The 15768-nt window shown below is 45.7% G+C and overlaps 1 protein-coding gene across 1 annotated transcript in view; it reads left to right on the top strand.

Moving 5' to 3' along the window:
- Window positions 1-15768, top strand: part of ATXN7L1 (ataxin 7 like 1) — a 222277-nt gene that overhangs the window by 203004 nt on the left and 3505 nt on the right. Inside the window, exons 8-10 of the mRNA XM_063099843.1 lie at window positions 5148-5340; window positions 8802-8923; window positions 13315-14269. Coding sequence (XP_062955913.1) covers window positions 5148-5340; window positions 8802-8923; window positions 13315-14269 — 1270 coding nt within the window. The remainder of the gene's footprint in view (window positions 1-5147; window positions 5341-8801; window positions 8924-13314; window positions 14270-15768) is intronic.

The following is a 15768-nucleotide window of genomic DNA, read 5'->3' on the forward strand; positions in this document are numbered from 1 at the left end:
GCCTCTTAATCTCCTTGTTCTACTCTCTAAAAGATTTTATTTTACTTTACCTTCAAAATTGTATATTAAATAATCAATTTATGATACCTTTTTTTTATTTTAAGATCTGGTTCTTTTTTTATCTGTTTATTGTAATATCCTACAAGATACTGTCATTTTTCAGAGGTAGTATCCTCCTGATATCTTTGAAGATAGGTTTTTTAGTGTTTCCTCTTTCCTTCATTATTTTCATTTCCTCCGGGTTTGTTTCATTTGTGTCTTCATGTCTTTGATGTTTAGTTGGTCAGTCTCATGATGGAGATGCTCCAGGAATCTTGGGTGATTCCTACCAATCACATTTAGAAGAGAGGCTCTAACAGGCTGATTGGAAGTCACATATGTGTGGGACTATCGACCAAAAGGACATCTAGGCACCAATCAGCCTTTTGTTTGAGGATTTCCAAATGTGAGATCTGGAAACCTCATCTCTGGGGCTGGCTTCTCAAGGAAAGAATCCTGCCTGGCGATGTGCCTGGCAGTAGGCATTCTGGGAGCCCTGCATAAGGATAGACCACAGGTACGCTCTGTCCAGTCTTGTGCTCACTCCTACCCTCTGCTGAGCCTGATGGCCCTGTGTCCAGAGACTAATCCATTTCTCTGGAGAGCAAACCTTTGTTCTCTTGTTAGAAAGTTGACAGGGTGGGGAGAAAGGTGACCTGGCAGAAACAATAATGAGTCATTTGGTTGTGTGAGGTGGTAGAAATGACCTGTAGGTCCACCTTCTATATATTTAGACTTTCAACCCACTGTATTTAGTCCTCACCTCACCCATGACTTTTGCAGCTCTTGGTAGGTCCAGTTGCCTGGCTTCTCAGAGGTTCTGTGGTAGGTCATCTCCTTCCCCATCAGTTAACAGTTCTCCAGCTATATTCTGTCTTCTAAAAATAGGCTAAAATTTCTTGTTCATGCTTGTTTCAGTTAGGAAGTTTCAGGTACGAGTAGCAGAAAACCTAGACTACCATATGCTTAAATAATTATAAAATTTCTTATTGCATGTGACAAGAAGTCCAGAGATGAAGGAGCATCAGTCCCCACAGATCAGAGATTGGCTACCCTTTGCTGTCCTTTTATTCCACCCTTTCAGTCTTGTGGCTTCATCCTCAAAATCCTATAGCAAGATGGCTCCCCCAATTCCATGAACATCCGGATATAACAAGGTTCAGATGAAGTTGGGGACCACCTTTTCCTTGTATCCCTCTTTTTTTCTGTCCTTAATAGACTCTGTTTTAGAGCCATTTTAGGTTCCCAGCAAAATTGAGCGGAAGGTACACAGACTTCCCATATACCTCCTGCCCCTACACGTACATAGCCTCCCCCACTATCAACATCCCCCACCTTGTGTCTCTTTTTAAAAGTGAGAAAAATCTTTCCAAAAGGCCCCCCACTCAAAAAATAAATTTTATTTCTCATCCCTTTTTCTAAACCAATCATTAGCAAACAAGATGAAAGAGATTCCTATTATTGGTTTAGGTGTTAAATAGATGTTGGGAAGTCATCATAATAACTATCTATATAGCTCTGCTGATCTCTTTGTTCTTTAGAGCTAATGCTTTTTTTTGATCCCTTTACTATCATTTTAGTAACATTTTGAGAGGGAGAGAGATACATGTGTTGATCCATCTGCCCTGTCTAACAGGACGTTCTTCACAGTTCCATGTTCACTGAAGCATTATTTACTAGAGTCAAGATATGGAAACACTGAGGCCACTGCAGGTGGGAAAAGAGAAGGGGGAAGGGCGTTAGTGAGAAATTGGTAAAGGGCCACAAGAAATGATTACATTGTATGATGATAGATATAGTAATAAGAAAAAAAGACATGGAAACAACCTAAGTGTCTATTGACTGATGACTGGATAAAGGCAATGTGTTATATACATACCATGGAATATTATTCAGCCATTAAAAAAGGAGGAAATCCTGCTGTTTTTGACAACATAGATGAACTGTGAGGGCATTATGATAAGTGAAATAGTCAGACAGAGAAAGACAAGTACTGTATGATTCCACTTATATGTGGAATTTTAAAAAGTCAAACTAATAAAAACAGAGAATCGAGTGCTGGTTGTCAGGGTCTGAGGGAGGGAAATGGAGAGATGTTGGGCAACTTTCAGTGATCAGATGAAAGTTCTGGGGATCTAATATACAGCATGGTGACTACAATTAATGATACTGTATTGTATACTTAAATTTGCTAAGAGAGTAGATCTCATGTGTTCTCACAATGAATATAACATGATAACTATGTGAAGTTGTGGATATGTTTACTAACTTGATTGTGGTAATCATTTCACAATATATACATATATCAAGTCATCACATTGTACACCTTAAATATTTATGATTTTACTTATATAGTATATAAAATATAAAATATCTCAATAAAGCCGGAAAAAATAGAAATACCCAAAAAAAAAAAAGGAAGTTCTTTTGCAACTTTACATATACCTGTACTACTAACTTTTTCTTTTTGCTTTTTGTTATGAAATTTTTCCCATGTACAGAAAGTAGAGAATAGTACAACACCCACATACCTAGTTTTAACAGTCGTTATATTAATATTTTGAAATTATATCTGCTTTGTCTACATTTTTAATGATGTATTTTGAAGTAAATTGCAAATACCATGGCATTTCACTTCTAAAGACTTCTGGATACATCCTTAAAAAGTAAATATAATTTCAAAAAAAAAAGTAAATATAATTTCCAATATAACCGTGATACTATTATCATACTTAACAAAATCCAGCTCAATTTTTATCTCCTGCAGAACAGGGAGGTCCTAGCATGATGAGGAGGACTCCAAAAAAGAGCCTATTAAAAAGTTTGGAAGCTACTGAAATATTCATTGATAGAAGATTAGTTAAGTAAGTTATGATATATCTGTACTATAAATTACTAGGGAATATTTTAAATGGTATAGTTCTATACATGGAAAGATTTTTACAACATCACTAGGTTTTTTTAAAAGTCTCTAAATAGTAAATACAGTATGATCCAGTTTTTACTTAAAAATGCATGTCCAGGGGCTGGCCAGTTAGCCCACTTGGTAGAGTGTGGTGCTGATAACACCAAGGTCAAGGGTTTGGATTCCTGTACTGGCCAGCTGCCCTCCACACACACACACACACAAAAAAAATAATCCATGTCCATGTGTATGCATAGTAAAGAAGTCTGGAAGGTTATAAATCAAAATGCTAATAGCATTTGATCTTGGATAGCAGAATTATGGATGCTGTTTTCTTAATATGTTTCAGCATCATCTAAATTATTTTACTATTGGGGTCTTCAGCTATAAGCAGGCAATAGCACTATTTCCCCTCTTGATACAGAAGAATAGGTATTGAGGAAAGCCTGGGGAGATGTGTTCTTTGGACTATAGACTTCTAACAGGCAGAATAAATGGCATCTTTTTTTTTTATGTATGGGAAGGTGAGAGTCAATAATAAATTGTCATCCCAACAAATTTCTTTAATAATACTGAAAAACTACCTGTGGCCTTGTTTTCCTGTGTTTTAGTAGTAAAATATACATAACATTAAATTTGCCATTTTAGCCATTATTAAGCATACAACTTAGTGGCATTAAGTACATTCACAATGTTGCACAACCGTACCACCATCAGCATCCAGAGCTTTTTCATTATCTCCAGTTGAAACTCTGTACCCCCAGCTCCTGATAACCACTGTTCTATTTTCTGTCTGGGTACCTCATCTAAGTACCCCATCATACAATATTTGTCCTTTGTGTCTCACTTATTTCATCTAGCATGGTGCCTTCAAGGGTCATCCATATTGTAGCTTATATTAGAATGTCATTCCTTGTTAAGGCTTGAATAATATTCCATTGTGGGGTGTACCACATTTTGTTTATTCATTCATCTGTTGATGATCATTTGGGTTGTTTCCACGCTTGTGGCTTTGTTTTTAAGTAACTGTACTTTTGGGATCTGGTTTGAATTCAGGTATTTTAGACCTAAAAGGATCTCAATGCAACAAAGAATCCAGAGTGAAAATGGAGAGAAGGGCAACAAATCCGCAGTGCTGCTTATGTGATGTAACAGGGCAGCTTTCAAAGCAGAAAGCAGAAAAGCAATTGTTTTTTAAAATCTTGATATTTTTTTCTACAAAACTTCTTTTTCTCCCTATCTTTGCCACCTATCCCTGTTCAAGCACTTGATGAAAGTAGAGAAATAGTAAAAACTACTAACAATTAACTGTGACTATTCCTCTTCTATTCTTCTACGAATGCAGATGTGTTTGTTTTTGGTTTTGCCTGGTTTTCTTTTTTACTGCTTAGGAAGCATGTCGTGCTACCTCTTATTGTGACATTGCTTTTTTTATAAGCTTAGCCATAATTGAGATGGCATCTGTTGTATTGTTTTATACACATGGAATTCATCCATTTCTTCATTGAGAAAAATATCTCTTCAACACCTACTATGAGCCAATCATGCCAGGCAGTGGGTAAAGTGGCTTGTCAAAAATTAAATTGAACAACTCATCCTCAGAAGATACAATTAAACTACACATGGCTCAGTGTTAAGAAACAGGCATGGCTGTGGGGTAAGGGACTAGTGGCCCATCACTGGGACAAAACCTTTTTTCATGCCAGTATAATAACAATTTCATAAAGTCATAGTTTAGTAGTAAAGTACTGTGTTTCTTCATGACTGATATTTTGTTGATTGGTCTGATCTTGTTTACCTGGTTTATCTTCCTGTCAGGTTCCATTTTCAAAGGGAAGAACCTATGTGGCAAATACAAATAGTTATAACTGAATTCTTAGAAGACTCGCTTTAGGTTAAATTTACTCTCTGTCCCATTCCTGTATTTTACACCCTGCTTTCACTGTTGGGTTTTTCCCTCATTCCTATGTTCTGTCCCAGAGGCAACAAGCAGGGAAGACCCTAACTCAACTGGGTCACCACAGAGACCTGGTCACTGCTAACCCTTCAGCCTTCATTTTTTCCCTTGTGCAAAGCTGCTGTCGACCTGCCCCTACTGACGTATTGGCAAGGCTAATCAGCTGCTTTCTGAGTGCCATTAAACCGGGTGCAACTTGTTAGCTCCAAAAAGTTGATTCTGTTTGTTCTCCCCCCTTGCCCTTAGACCATCATCTGCAAATAGCATAAGCAGCAGTGCATCTTCAAATCACAGCGGCTACACTCCAGAGCCCCCTCTGCCCCCAGTTGGAGGGGACCTCGCCAGCCGGCTGTCCAGTGATGAAGGGGAGATGGACGGAGCCGACGAATCCGAGAAGTTAGACTGTCAGTTCTCCACGCACCACCCCAGGCCTCTCGCGGTAGGCCCCCTCCATTCCCTTCCATGCGTCTTCCCCTGTGCTCTGCAGGCACTTACTTGGCCATGCCAGAGGCACACATTCCTAAGGAAAGGCCATCAGTAGCCTAAGGTGGAATGATTGCCTTAGAAAGACCCTTGAATGTCACAGGAGGAAGGGAAAGCGCTCCCAGCTAATTATAATCCTGAGTATTTGTGGTCCACCCAGAAGCAAGAATGCTTGAGAAATGGTGTTTATATAAGTGCACTTGGGAGCTGATCTTCTGGCCTGGCCCATCTAATATGGAGCCTCTGATGTCCAGGGCTGGCCAAGTAGCTCAGTTTGTTAGCATGCAGCCCTGTAACACCAAGGTCTAAGGGTTTGGTTCCCTGTTCCAGCCAGCTGCCAAAAAAAGATCTGACGGAGTTAGCCTGGCCCACCTGCTCTGGAAACCGTCTGTCTCAGCAGTGTGTCAGGTGCCAGCCCCTGCTGGGGTTCTCCCCTGTTGATTCTAAGTTTTATTGTTATTAGTAAGTGTGACCATATGGCACCAGAACTGAATGTGTGTGTAAGTGTGTGTGTGTTACAGAGGGAAAGAGAAAGCATTTCATGTCAGTATGATTGCCAGTTAACAGAAAGGGCACCTTTGTTCCAATTCCTTGAGTGAGTCCACTTTAACAACTCAGAAGTTCATTGAAACTGAAGGGAGAAGTAGGAGGCATCAGCTGGAGGCTTGTTCATGTTTGCCACACGAGCTCTTGAGAAGGGAACGCCTGGTGCTAACATCACAGAGCCCAATGCAGGGGGCCTGGAACATGCGACCCCATGGCAGTTTACTATGGTGCCAGCTTGAGCCCTGCAGGTTAGTTTTGACTATCTGTAGATCTCAGGGACTGTGTAAGCAAAATCAATCCTGCGTCAAGATAAAGTCCCTCCTTCCTTCTATCTGTGTGATGAATAAAAGCCAAATTCACTTGTTTCTGGGGATGATGGTTACCCACGGCTCACCAACAGAAATAGTCAGAGATGATTAGGAATGCTTTTGACTGCCAGTACTGGAAAACTCATTTCATATGGCACAAGCACTGAGCCCATTTAATTATCTCACATAGCAAGAAGTCTAGAGGTAGGTGCTTCCAAGCTTGGTTCTGCTTCTCCACAATGTCATGAAGCAGAGCAACAATCTCTGCAACTCTATTCACCTTTCATGCATGGTCTCAATGCATCTGCCACAGCTCCAATATCACATTCTCGCCCAGTAGCATTCTACACAGGATGAAAAGGGACAAACAGAAAAGAGGTCATCTTCCAAGATGCTGTCTTACATTAGGAAAGAAAATCTTCCGATGAAAGCCCCAGCAGATTTCCCCTTATATCACCCAGAGATGGGTCACGTGCACATTCCTAGACTGATCGATGGCAGAGAAGGAAGGGATTGCAGTGGCACAGGATGAAACCAGCCATGGCACATCCCAGGGTTCTGGGAGGAGACCCATTTTCCCTGTTTACAGCTCCATCTCAGATATCAGAACAAAAGTGTGGTTCTGTTAGCAAGGAAAAGACAGCAAGAGCTGGGAGTGGATGACAGCTGGCAAGGTTGGCAACCAGTGGGGTCTGCCACCATGGCCAATGCAGTGAGGATCTACAGCTCTACTGAGGGCATAATATGCCATGTAGGAACAGGAGCCTCTCGGGGCCATCTAGCCTTGCATCTGTGTGGAATCAGGTACATAGGTAGTGAAGACAAAAAGGTGCCTCCAGCTCCCAAGTCTGAAAGAGATACGAGGCTCTACCAGAAGGTCAGATGCTGGAATACATCAAGACACTTGTCCAAATGACAAGCTGCCAGGCTGCAGTGGATTAGCTAAACTCTGGACGTGGTGCATTTGTGTGCCCTTAACGTTTTGCCAGTTTTAATGGAAAGGCCATGGATTTGTTTCTTTGCTTGTCCTTCCTCTCATGGCCAATTGACACATTAAATCATTTTTAATAATGAACACTCGCTTAGTACCCTTTAGCAATTGGGATGATGAAGGAAGAAATGAAGTCTAGACCTGGAACAGCTCCCACGTGCTGCTGGGGACCAGCTTTCCCGTTGGAGAATTTCCTTTGTATGTTTTCTTGCTTGCTCAGTAAGCACTTAATATGAAGGTGCAGAAGAGTGTTTTTCATCAGCAGTACCAGATTTGATGGGTGGCAAGATTTTAATGCAAAACCTCCCTAAACACAAGCAGAAACAGAACAAAGAGAAGGTCTTGCCTTTCCTCCTGAGAACTGTTCCAAGGCTGGTTCCAGGACGGGTGTGTGGAATGAGTGCCAGTCCAGCACCGTGTCTGGGCTGTAGGCCAGGGAGCTGCTGGGAGGCCTGGCGGAAGGGGGAGAAGCTGCATTTGAGTTATAGAGTCATCTGCAGACTTGCCTGCACCCTAGACCAGCCAAGTGTCACCTTCTCAGAGGCTGCTTCTTGTATTCTTGCCTACTGGCCTTCCAGTTGTCCTAACATCACACTCACATGGTGTTTATTAAACATCTGAATGCCCACATTTCAGCCATATGCTTTAAATGTGGTGGTTTGCTTTAAACATTTTGTGGGACCTTGTATCCCCAATCCATTCTTTAGCCCAAATCCCTACTATCCTTATACTGAGGAGGAAGAAAACGGGGTCCCCAGTCTCTCTACATTGATAGTTGAGTCAGGTACGAGGGCGTTATCGTTGTGTATAACACAGAACAGCCATATACTGATTCCAAGGTGAACTGTAGTAAAAAGTGATATGGGTGTGCCATGGGAGTTTACAGTGGGAAGATTAATCAGAGGAGGGACACTGGAGTTGAGGATCTTGACTGGGGCACAGAGAGGGGAGGATTGGAACCAACAAAGAGAAGAGGGAAGGAGACGGCAGGCCGAGGGACGAGCATGAGGAAGGCCTACAGACACGACGTGTCCCAGGGCAGCCTGCAAGGGCCGGTGTGCGGTGGAGATGAGGCCAGTACTGGGGAAAGGAGGCATTTAGCCTGGTTGGAAGGGAAGTGGCTCTGTTGACATTGGATAGGAAAGGTGTGACCCGGGACATCAGAACAAGCAGTTTCCATCACTGCGTGGAGAAGCAGGGAGCCACCGAGTTCCTTGAAAAGATGGATGATGTGGTGAACAGATGGTGCTGAAAAATCACCCTCACTGCTGGTTGTTGTCGTTTGTTTTTTAACCCAAAATGCTGGCTCAATCCCGGGAGTAGAGAATGTAGCCCTCAGTGCCACGGAAGATTGAATGTAGCTATTGTTGAGTTATAATGTGAGGCTCTGCAGAAAATCTAGAGCTCCAACTACGGCAGCCGCAGAAATATTTTTGGCTTTGGTATTATTTGCTTCTTTATTTTGAGTAAAATTGTGCCCCTGTGTGTTTTTATGCAAATTTTATTTTTCTCTGTATGGTTTATATTAGCTTATTAACCTGTAATCAAAATTAAAATGTTTTTTCCTCACAGTTTTGCTCATTCGGGAGTCGCCTCATGGGACGAGGGTACTATGTGTTTGATAGAAGATGGGATCGTTTTCGATTCGCACTAAACTCCATGGTAGAAAAACACTTGAACTCACAGATGTGGAAGTAAGTGAGCGATTTTTGTGCAATATAAGATCAGAGCTGCCCCACAATTATCTGAACCCCAACTTTCTAAATAAAATCAGTGGTGGGTCTTCCTAGAACAAAACGATCCTGAAATCAGGATTAGTGATTAATTCCTAAATGTCAGATCTTCATAATGTTCTGCCTAAATTTTTTAGAAAGATGTATGATGTGTTGTATGTTTTGTCTTCTTTGGAGATTATTTTTATGTTGGTAATCTTCTAAACTAAATGAGAAGGATATTAGATAAGATCTTGTTTATTTAACAATGTTAAAGAGCCTTTTTATTACTACTGAGAGCAGCTAAGGATATTAAGAATATGCTTCTGTTTATAATGTTAACGCTACAGTATCAGTGCTGAAGGTTTCACAGTGGTTATGGACCAATTTCCAGGTGTTTTCTGTCCTGTGGAAAAATACGTACAGTTGCCAACAGGACAGATCCTGAGCAGTGCTGTGAAGTTGGTTAAGTTTGTCTTTGGCCCTTCCCACCTGCCTAGGCCCCCTCCTCACCTCTACTTGTACTTTTTTCTACCCTAGACTCCAACTTATGTTCCATTTCTCTAAAGTCCCTTTATTCTCCAGCACCTCCCAGTGTACTTACATTTTAATAGGGGATTCATCAGGAGGGAGGAAACCTTGATTTGGGAGAATGCTCTTGTAAAGGAATAGCAGGCCTTGACTCTCTCAAAGCACATCAGGAGCTACCTTATCGCCACTTGCCAGTGTAAGGCCAGCCCACTGTGTATCCCCATCCCCACTCGTACAAAGGTGAGCTCTCAAGATATCACAATCCATTAGAATCGTGGAGCGTGTAAGTCTGGGCCCCAATCATCCAGGAAGGCCAACGGCTGAGACCCCCGCCCCCCACCCAGTGAGGCCCAGAAGAGGCAAAGAAGACATTCCTGAGAAATGGAGGAGACAGAGATCAAAACTTGCCCCTCTCCCAGGTCCCCTCCTCTGTCCTAGGCAGCTCTGGTGCCTCAGCACCATTCACTGTGATGCCCAAAGAGCTTCAGACCTGAGTGAGATGTGGGCCCTGTTGAGTGTGCACTGAGCTCTCACAGTGGACATAGGACTAAATGTCGACATTGAATAAAAAGTAGGAAAGGGCCACAAGAGAAGCTTATCGTTTCTTCCCATTAAAGCAACTGCCCAGTGTGTCTAAAGGGCACCCTCGATATCTACTTGTGCCCGTTCAAAACAGCAACAAATTGGCGCTGCCTGTGGGGTTACCGCATTCTTGGTTATTTGGTGATTTATCTTTCTGCATTTGTTCCCCCAAGATGGCAGCCAGCCCTGGTGATTCTTGCAGCTCTGTGCTCTCCCGGGTTGTGGAAGGGTAAATCCCGGACACGTGGAAGGAATGTGTTGATCTGTATTTCACTCCCTGGTGTCCTGTCAGCTCAAGCTCCATATTCCTTTCCTCCTCAGGCACAGAAGCCCAAGCCACAGGGCATCAGGTCCCTCCCCCCTGTTCAGGACTTGCCTAACCAATCTGCTGTCCCTGAGCAACATTGGGGCTGCCTGGGTGTCAACTCTGGAGAGCGTAGCACCCCGCTGCCCTCTCAACCTCGCTGCCCAAACCCCAGGCCCCGACGGGCCCGAACCTGGAGGGATGGCAGCCGATGGGGGCGTGGAAGACATTAGGAAGAAAAGGAACGGCCAAGACTCTTTTTTCTTTAACAAGCATTTAACTCTGCATCAGGAGACGCCAACACAGTATTCTCTTTCAGCCAGGTCAGCATCTGGATTTCCACGCCAGCTGGCTCGGGAGGATGGGCACTGTCAGTAATTTATTCGCATCTATGGGCTTTTGTACGGGACTTCCCTAGGCCAGTGTGCAGAGCTTACACTGGGGCACAGCCCAGCAAAGCTGATGTCCACTGCCATTTGCCACCTAGAAAAACACAAACTGTTTAGCATGGGGGGAGGGGCTCCCGGAGACAGTGAGCTGCCACATGCCCCTCCCCCTGCTTCTCCCCTGCCCCTCCTTCCCCTGCTATCTGCTTATGATTAGTGAGGAGACAAAGGGAAGGATAGAAAGTGTGCCAGAAAATAGCCCCATCTCAATCCTGAGTGTCAGCCAAGTAAGACTGAGGACTTCAACTCTGCTTGTCAGCACAAGTTGATGCATAAATTTATACTATTTAATGGGAAAATTATTAATTGGGACATTAAAAGTAGATCCCATTCAAGATGAACTGCTGGGGCCCTCTCTAAATGAGCCATCTGATATTTGTAAGTAACTTTTTATTACAAGTAACCACCAAACCTCTGCCCATATGTGTTTCTACCTATACTTTAGCTGGTAAGGACACTAGAGTCAAGGAATATTGAGTGGGATGCCTCTAGCACCACAGCCAGGCATCAAAGACAGCAGGAAAGTCTGCCAATGCCTCACACTCAATGGAGTGTCCCTAGCCCTGCTAGGAATGGTCCCTAGCCCTGTTAGGAAGGGGTTGTGCAGTGCCAGACAGTTCTAAGGATGTGTGCAGACCTCCCCAGTCTCATTACACAGGAGCCCTCACCCAGCATGCGTAGTCCCTGACAGTGCGGTTATGTTGCTGCTGACAATCACCTGCTCACCCACCCACCTACCCATTCATCCATCCTTTCATTCACTCATTCATTCATTGCAACAAGGTTTTGGAGCACTGTGTTTAGTGCTGACAGGATCTTTTACATTCTTTAGACTTGAGAGAAAGTAAATTCTCAAATGCCATCATGGCTGCTGTGGGTTTGGCAACATTTTTCTTATATTTGATCTCCTTGGTATAACATTTTTAAGGACACTGTGCTTCTGTATCCAAGGATTCCTCTGGATTCCACCCTAAAGATGGAAGCCACAGGCTCCACCAAAGTGCAGGCAGAAAGCGGGATCTTCAGAGAGAGCAATGCTAGGAGAGGCATTTGCTTTTTAGCGGGGCCTCTTTCCAGAGTTCTCTGGCACCTGATCCTGATGCTGCAGCTTGGCAGGGTGGCCTCCAGAGAAGGGAAGGGACTGTGTGAGTCCCTGTATCACGCCATGTGTCAAGCCTATTGGGGTACAGGCCCCAGGCCTGCCCACCTTCAAATGCAGCTTTCAGAGAAGGAAAGCTAGTTCCTAATTGCTGTCCCAGCTACACTGAAAATGATTTCCCGGGGAAACGGGGCTGGGGAGCAAGGTGAGAAAAAGGAAAGAACCAGCTTGAAAACATTCACTTGGTTCTTGAGGTCAGTATCCTTTCCTGCAAAGTCAGGAACAAATGGCGACCCCATGGCCACTGGCCCTCCTCCCTGTCCCAGGGGTGGGTGCAGTATTGACCCAGGCAGCAGACTGGAAATGGGAGCTGTTTCCAGCACAAGTCAAAAGACAGAGTTTGCAGAGAGGCCCCCAGGGTGACCCGCTGCCTGTTGCTGGCCTTGGCTCTGGGGAGTTTGTTCTTAGGTACTGCCCAAGTTCCAGGAAGACCGAAGAAGGAAATAGTGACTTTCCCCTGCCCCACCTGTATTCCTCCTGCCCATATACTGCATTTATCTTCAGAATGAACTAGAAATTACTGATCCCCTTCTCTAGACACATGAGGGTCCCCACACTCTCACCTTTTTCTATCACAGGGACAGAAAGACCAGCTGAAGGGCAGCCACAACCCTGTTATAGCTTCTCTGAGAGAGAGCCAAGGTAGGGTGGGGTGAATAGGGAAAAAAAATAAAATCAGTCCTGGGAATGGGCACTTTGACATCATCATTTCCCAAGCCTCTGACCCTCCATGGCTGGGCCACCAGGAGCCAGCAATCATGAGCTAACATGGAAATGCCTCTCTACAGAGCACTCCAGAGGCTGCAGACAGCAAGTGCAGGAGGGAGCCACCTGTGAGGAGAGGGCTGTTTCCCAGGCTGCCTCCAGCCAGGAGTAGGGTGGGAAGCCCTGCGCGTCCCTGGGCAGAGGCTGCAGGGGGACTCTCTGGCCCACGTGTCCAGGTAGCCAAGCCCTGTCTTCACGTTTCTTACTTCAAACCAGGACCGACCACTTCTCATTAAAAACCACCTTCACCACTGCCAAAAGAGAGAGAGAGAGAGAGAGGGAATACTGCTGGGGAAATTTATATTCTCAATAACATCGACTTTTATTCATCCACCAAAATCAGCCATTCTCCAGTAGCCAAGCATGGAGAAAAGCATCTGAAAACCTGCGAGTGATTAAAAATAGGTTGCTGGATGTTGCAGTGGGGGGTGCCATGAGGAAGGGCCATGCTTCAGAGTTTACCATCCTTCAAGGCTTCATTCTCCATAGTGTGGTTCTGCCGGGGTGTTCTCTGTAGCCCTGAGCCTCCTGAGCGATGCCAACCCAACGTCTCACTGTGTCTCTTTCACTCTTCTCTCATGTTTAGGAAGATCCCTCCTGCGGCAGATAGCCCCATGCCCTCGCCAGCAGCCCACATCTCCACCCCTGTTCCAGCATCCGTTTTGCAGCCTTTCAGCAACCCCAGTGCTGTGTATCTTCCTTCAGCTCCCATCAGCTCGAGACTCACGTCTTCTTACATAATGACATCAGCCATGCTCTCAAACGCAGCTTTTGTGACATCGCCGGACCCGAGCGCCCTCATGTCCCACACCACAGCTTTCCCTCATGTGGCCGCAACCCTCAGCATCATGGACTCAACCTTCAAGGCCCCATCTGCTGTGTCCCCGATACCAGCTGTCATCCCTTCCCCATCCCACAAGCCATCCAAAACCAAAACCAGCAAATCCTCAAAAGTCAAAGACCTGTCCGCCCGCAGTGGCGAGTCTCCGAGTAACAAAAAGAGGAAGCCACAGCCTTCGACCTCCTCCTCCTCCCCCTCCTCCTCCTTGTCCTTGCAGACTTCCCTCTCGTCTCCACTGCCAGGGCCCCACAAAAAGAACTGTGTCTTGAATGCCACTTGCGCTCTGAACTCCTATCAGGCGGCCCCTCCCTATAACAGTCTGTCTGTGCACAACTCAAACAATGGGGTGAGCCCACTCAGTGCCAAACTGGAGCCCTCAGGACGGACCCCGCTGCCTGGTGGCCCGGCGGACACAGTGAGACAGGTGGGCGCGGTGGGCGGCAGCAGTGACTCCTGTCCCCTCTCTGTGCCCTCCCTTGCGCTCCACGCAGGGGACCTCTCTCTGGCCTCCCACAATGCTGTGTCTTCTCTGCCCCTCTCTTTTGACAAATCAGAAGGAAAAAAGCGTAAGAACTCGAGTTCTAGTAGCAAAGCCTGTAAAATCACTAAAATGCCTGGTATGAATAGCGTTCACAAAAAGAACCCGCCCGGCCTTCTTGCACCGGTGCCCGATCCAGTTAACAGCACCTCCTCTCGGCAGGTAAGGGACCTCCTGGCACTGCCTTCATTGGCTCTGGGGGGTAGGGGGAGCTGGGCAGTGCCCCTGCTTAGCCAGGCGGCTCAGACAGGTAACGCAAGCGTGACTCCTTTTTTCATTTTCCCCATAGGCCATTTTCACTCTCTGCTTTGAGAGCAGTTTAACAAATAATTTAGGCAACTCTCACTACGCACTAGGCAGTGTTCTAAGGACTTTACAACTATTAGCTCATTTAGTCCTCACAACCCCACTGTGGTTGGTATGATTATCACCATTTTACAGATGAGTAAACTGAGGCACAGAGAGATTCTGAGCTCCACACTCCATTCTATTTTATGTCTTGAGGTTCTGGGGATGATTTCATTAAAGAGTTCCATTGCTAAGAAGTTTGATCTGATCCCTTAGGAAGGGCCCGAGGCCCAGGCAGGTTAAATGATGATCAGGGATCCCACCCGGGGAGTGGTAACCTGTGTGTCCTGGCTCCCAGGTGACTGTGGCTCACTTTACCAGGCTGCCTCAACCCCCCACCGCCTCCTAATATAACTCCTTCCTTCCTAAAGGAATTCTGCAGCTCACACCAGCTGGCAAAGAAGTGTTCAATGCCACTGTACAAATAAGAGTGTTTGTGGTTAGGAAGCTGGGAAAACGTGCTGCCACCCGGAAAGAACCGCTGTGCCTTCCCTTCAAGCTCTGTTCTCATCCCCAAGACCAGCCTTTCTCTTCAAGCTGGGGAAGCTACTTAGGAAAGCCCACCCCTACCCCCACCCCAGACTCTAGTGCCATTTGGGCACACACAGGAGAGCAGAGGTGGGAGGGCCTGGCCTGGGGTCTCTGAGAGCCAAGGGGCAGAAGGGGCAGGAGGGCCAGCAGGCCTACCCAGGAGCCCACATCCCTGAGGGCAGAGTGTCCGAGACCGTAGCAGCAGCCTGAGGTTCACAGCCACAAAATTCAGTGGGCCACACCCTAAGCCCAGGCCTGTGTAGGGATGAGAACTTTGGAGAGATGGGAGGCAGTTGTTAAAAGATGTTTTAATGTTTTGTCACTGTTTATGACACTTGTTAAAATCTCACGAAGAGCACCTCCTGAGGGGGATTCACAAATCACAAGTAAACACATGAAAAACAGCAAGTTTGGAATTCAAGGGCCAGACAAGCTGCAAACCAAGGCCAAGGTGAGAGGAGGGGGAGGCGCAGGTCCTCTAACTAGAGCCTGGGCACCATTCTGACTCTCCAGTTCCAGGGGTGTGGGGGAGGGGGCCAGCACCCACAGGGCCCTACCTGGAGACTAAACTGCCGGTTGGTGCCACCTCCAGGTCTCAGGATAGGGGGCAGGGCCGGGACTTCGCAGACTTGAATGTGCACACGAACCACCTGGAGGTCGTGTGGAAATGCAGATTCTGAGTCAGCCGGCCTGGGGTGGGCGAGACCTGTGAGCCTGCATTTCTAATAGGTGCACTGGTTTGCAGGCCACACCTTGAACAACAAGGTTATGATATCTCACTC

Source organism: Cynocephalus volans, chromosome 6 (assembly GCF_027409185.1).
Source record: "Cynocephalus volans isolate mCynVol1 chromosome 6, mCynVol1.pri, whole genome shotgun sequence".
In the NCBI taxonomy this organism is placed as follows: Eukaryota; Metazoa; Chordata; class Mammalia; order Dermoptera; family Cynocephalidae; genus Cynocephalus; species Cynocephalus volans.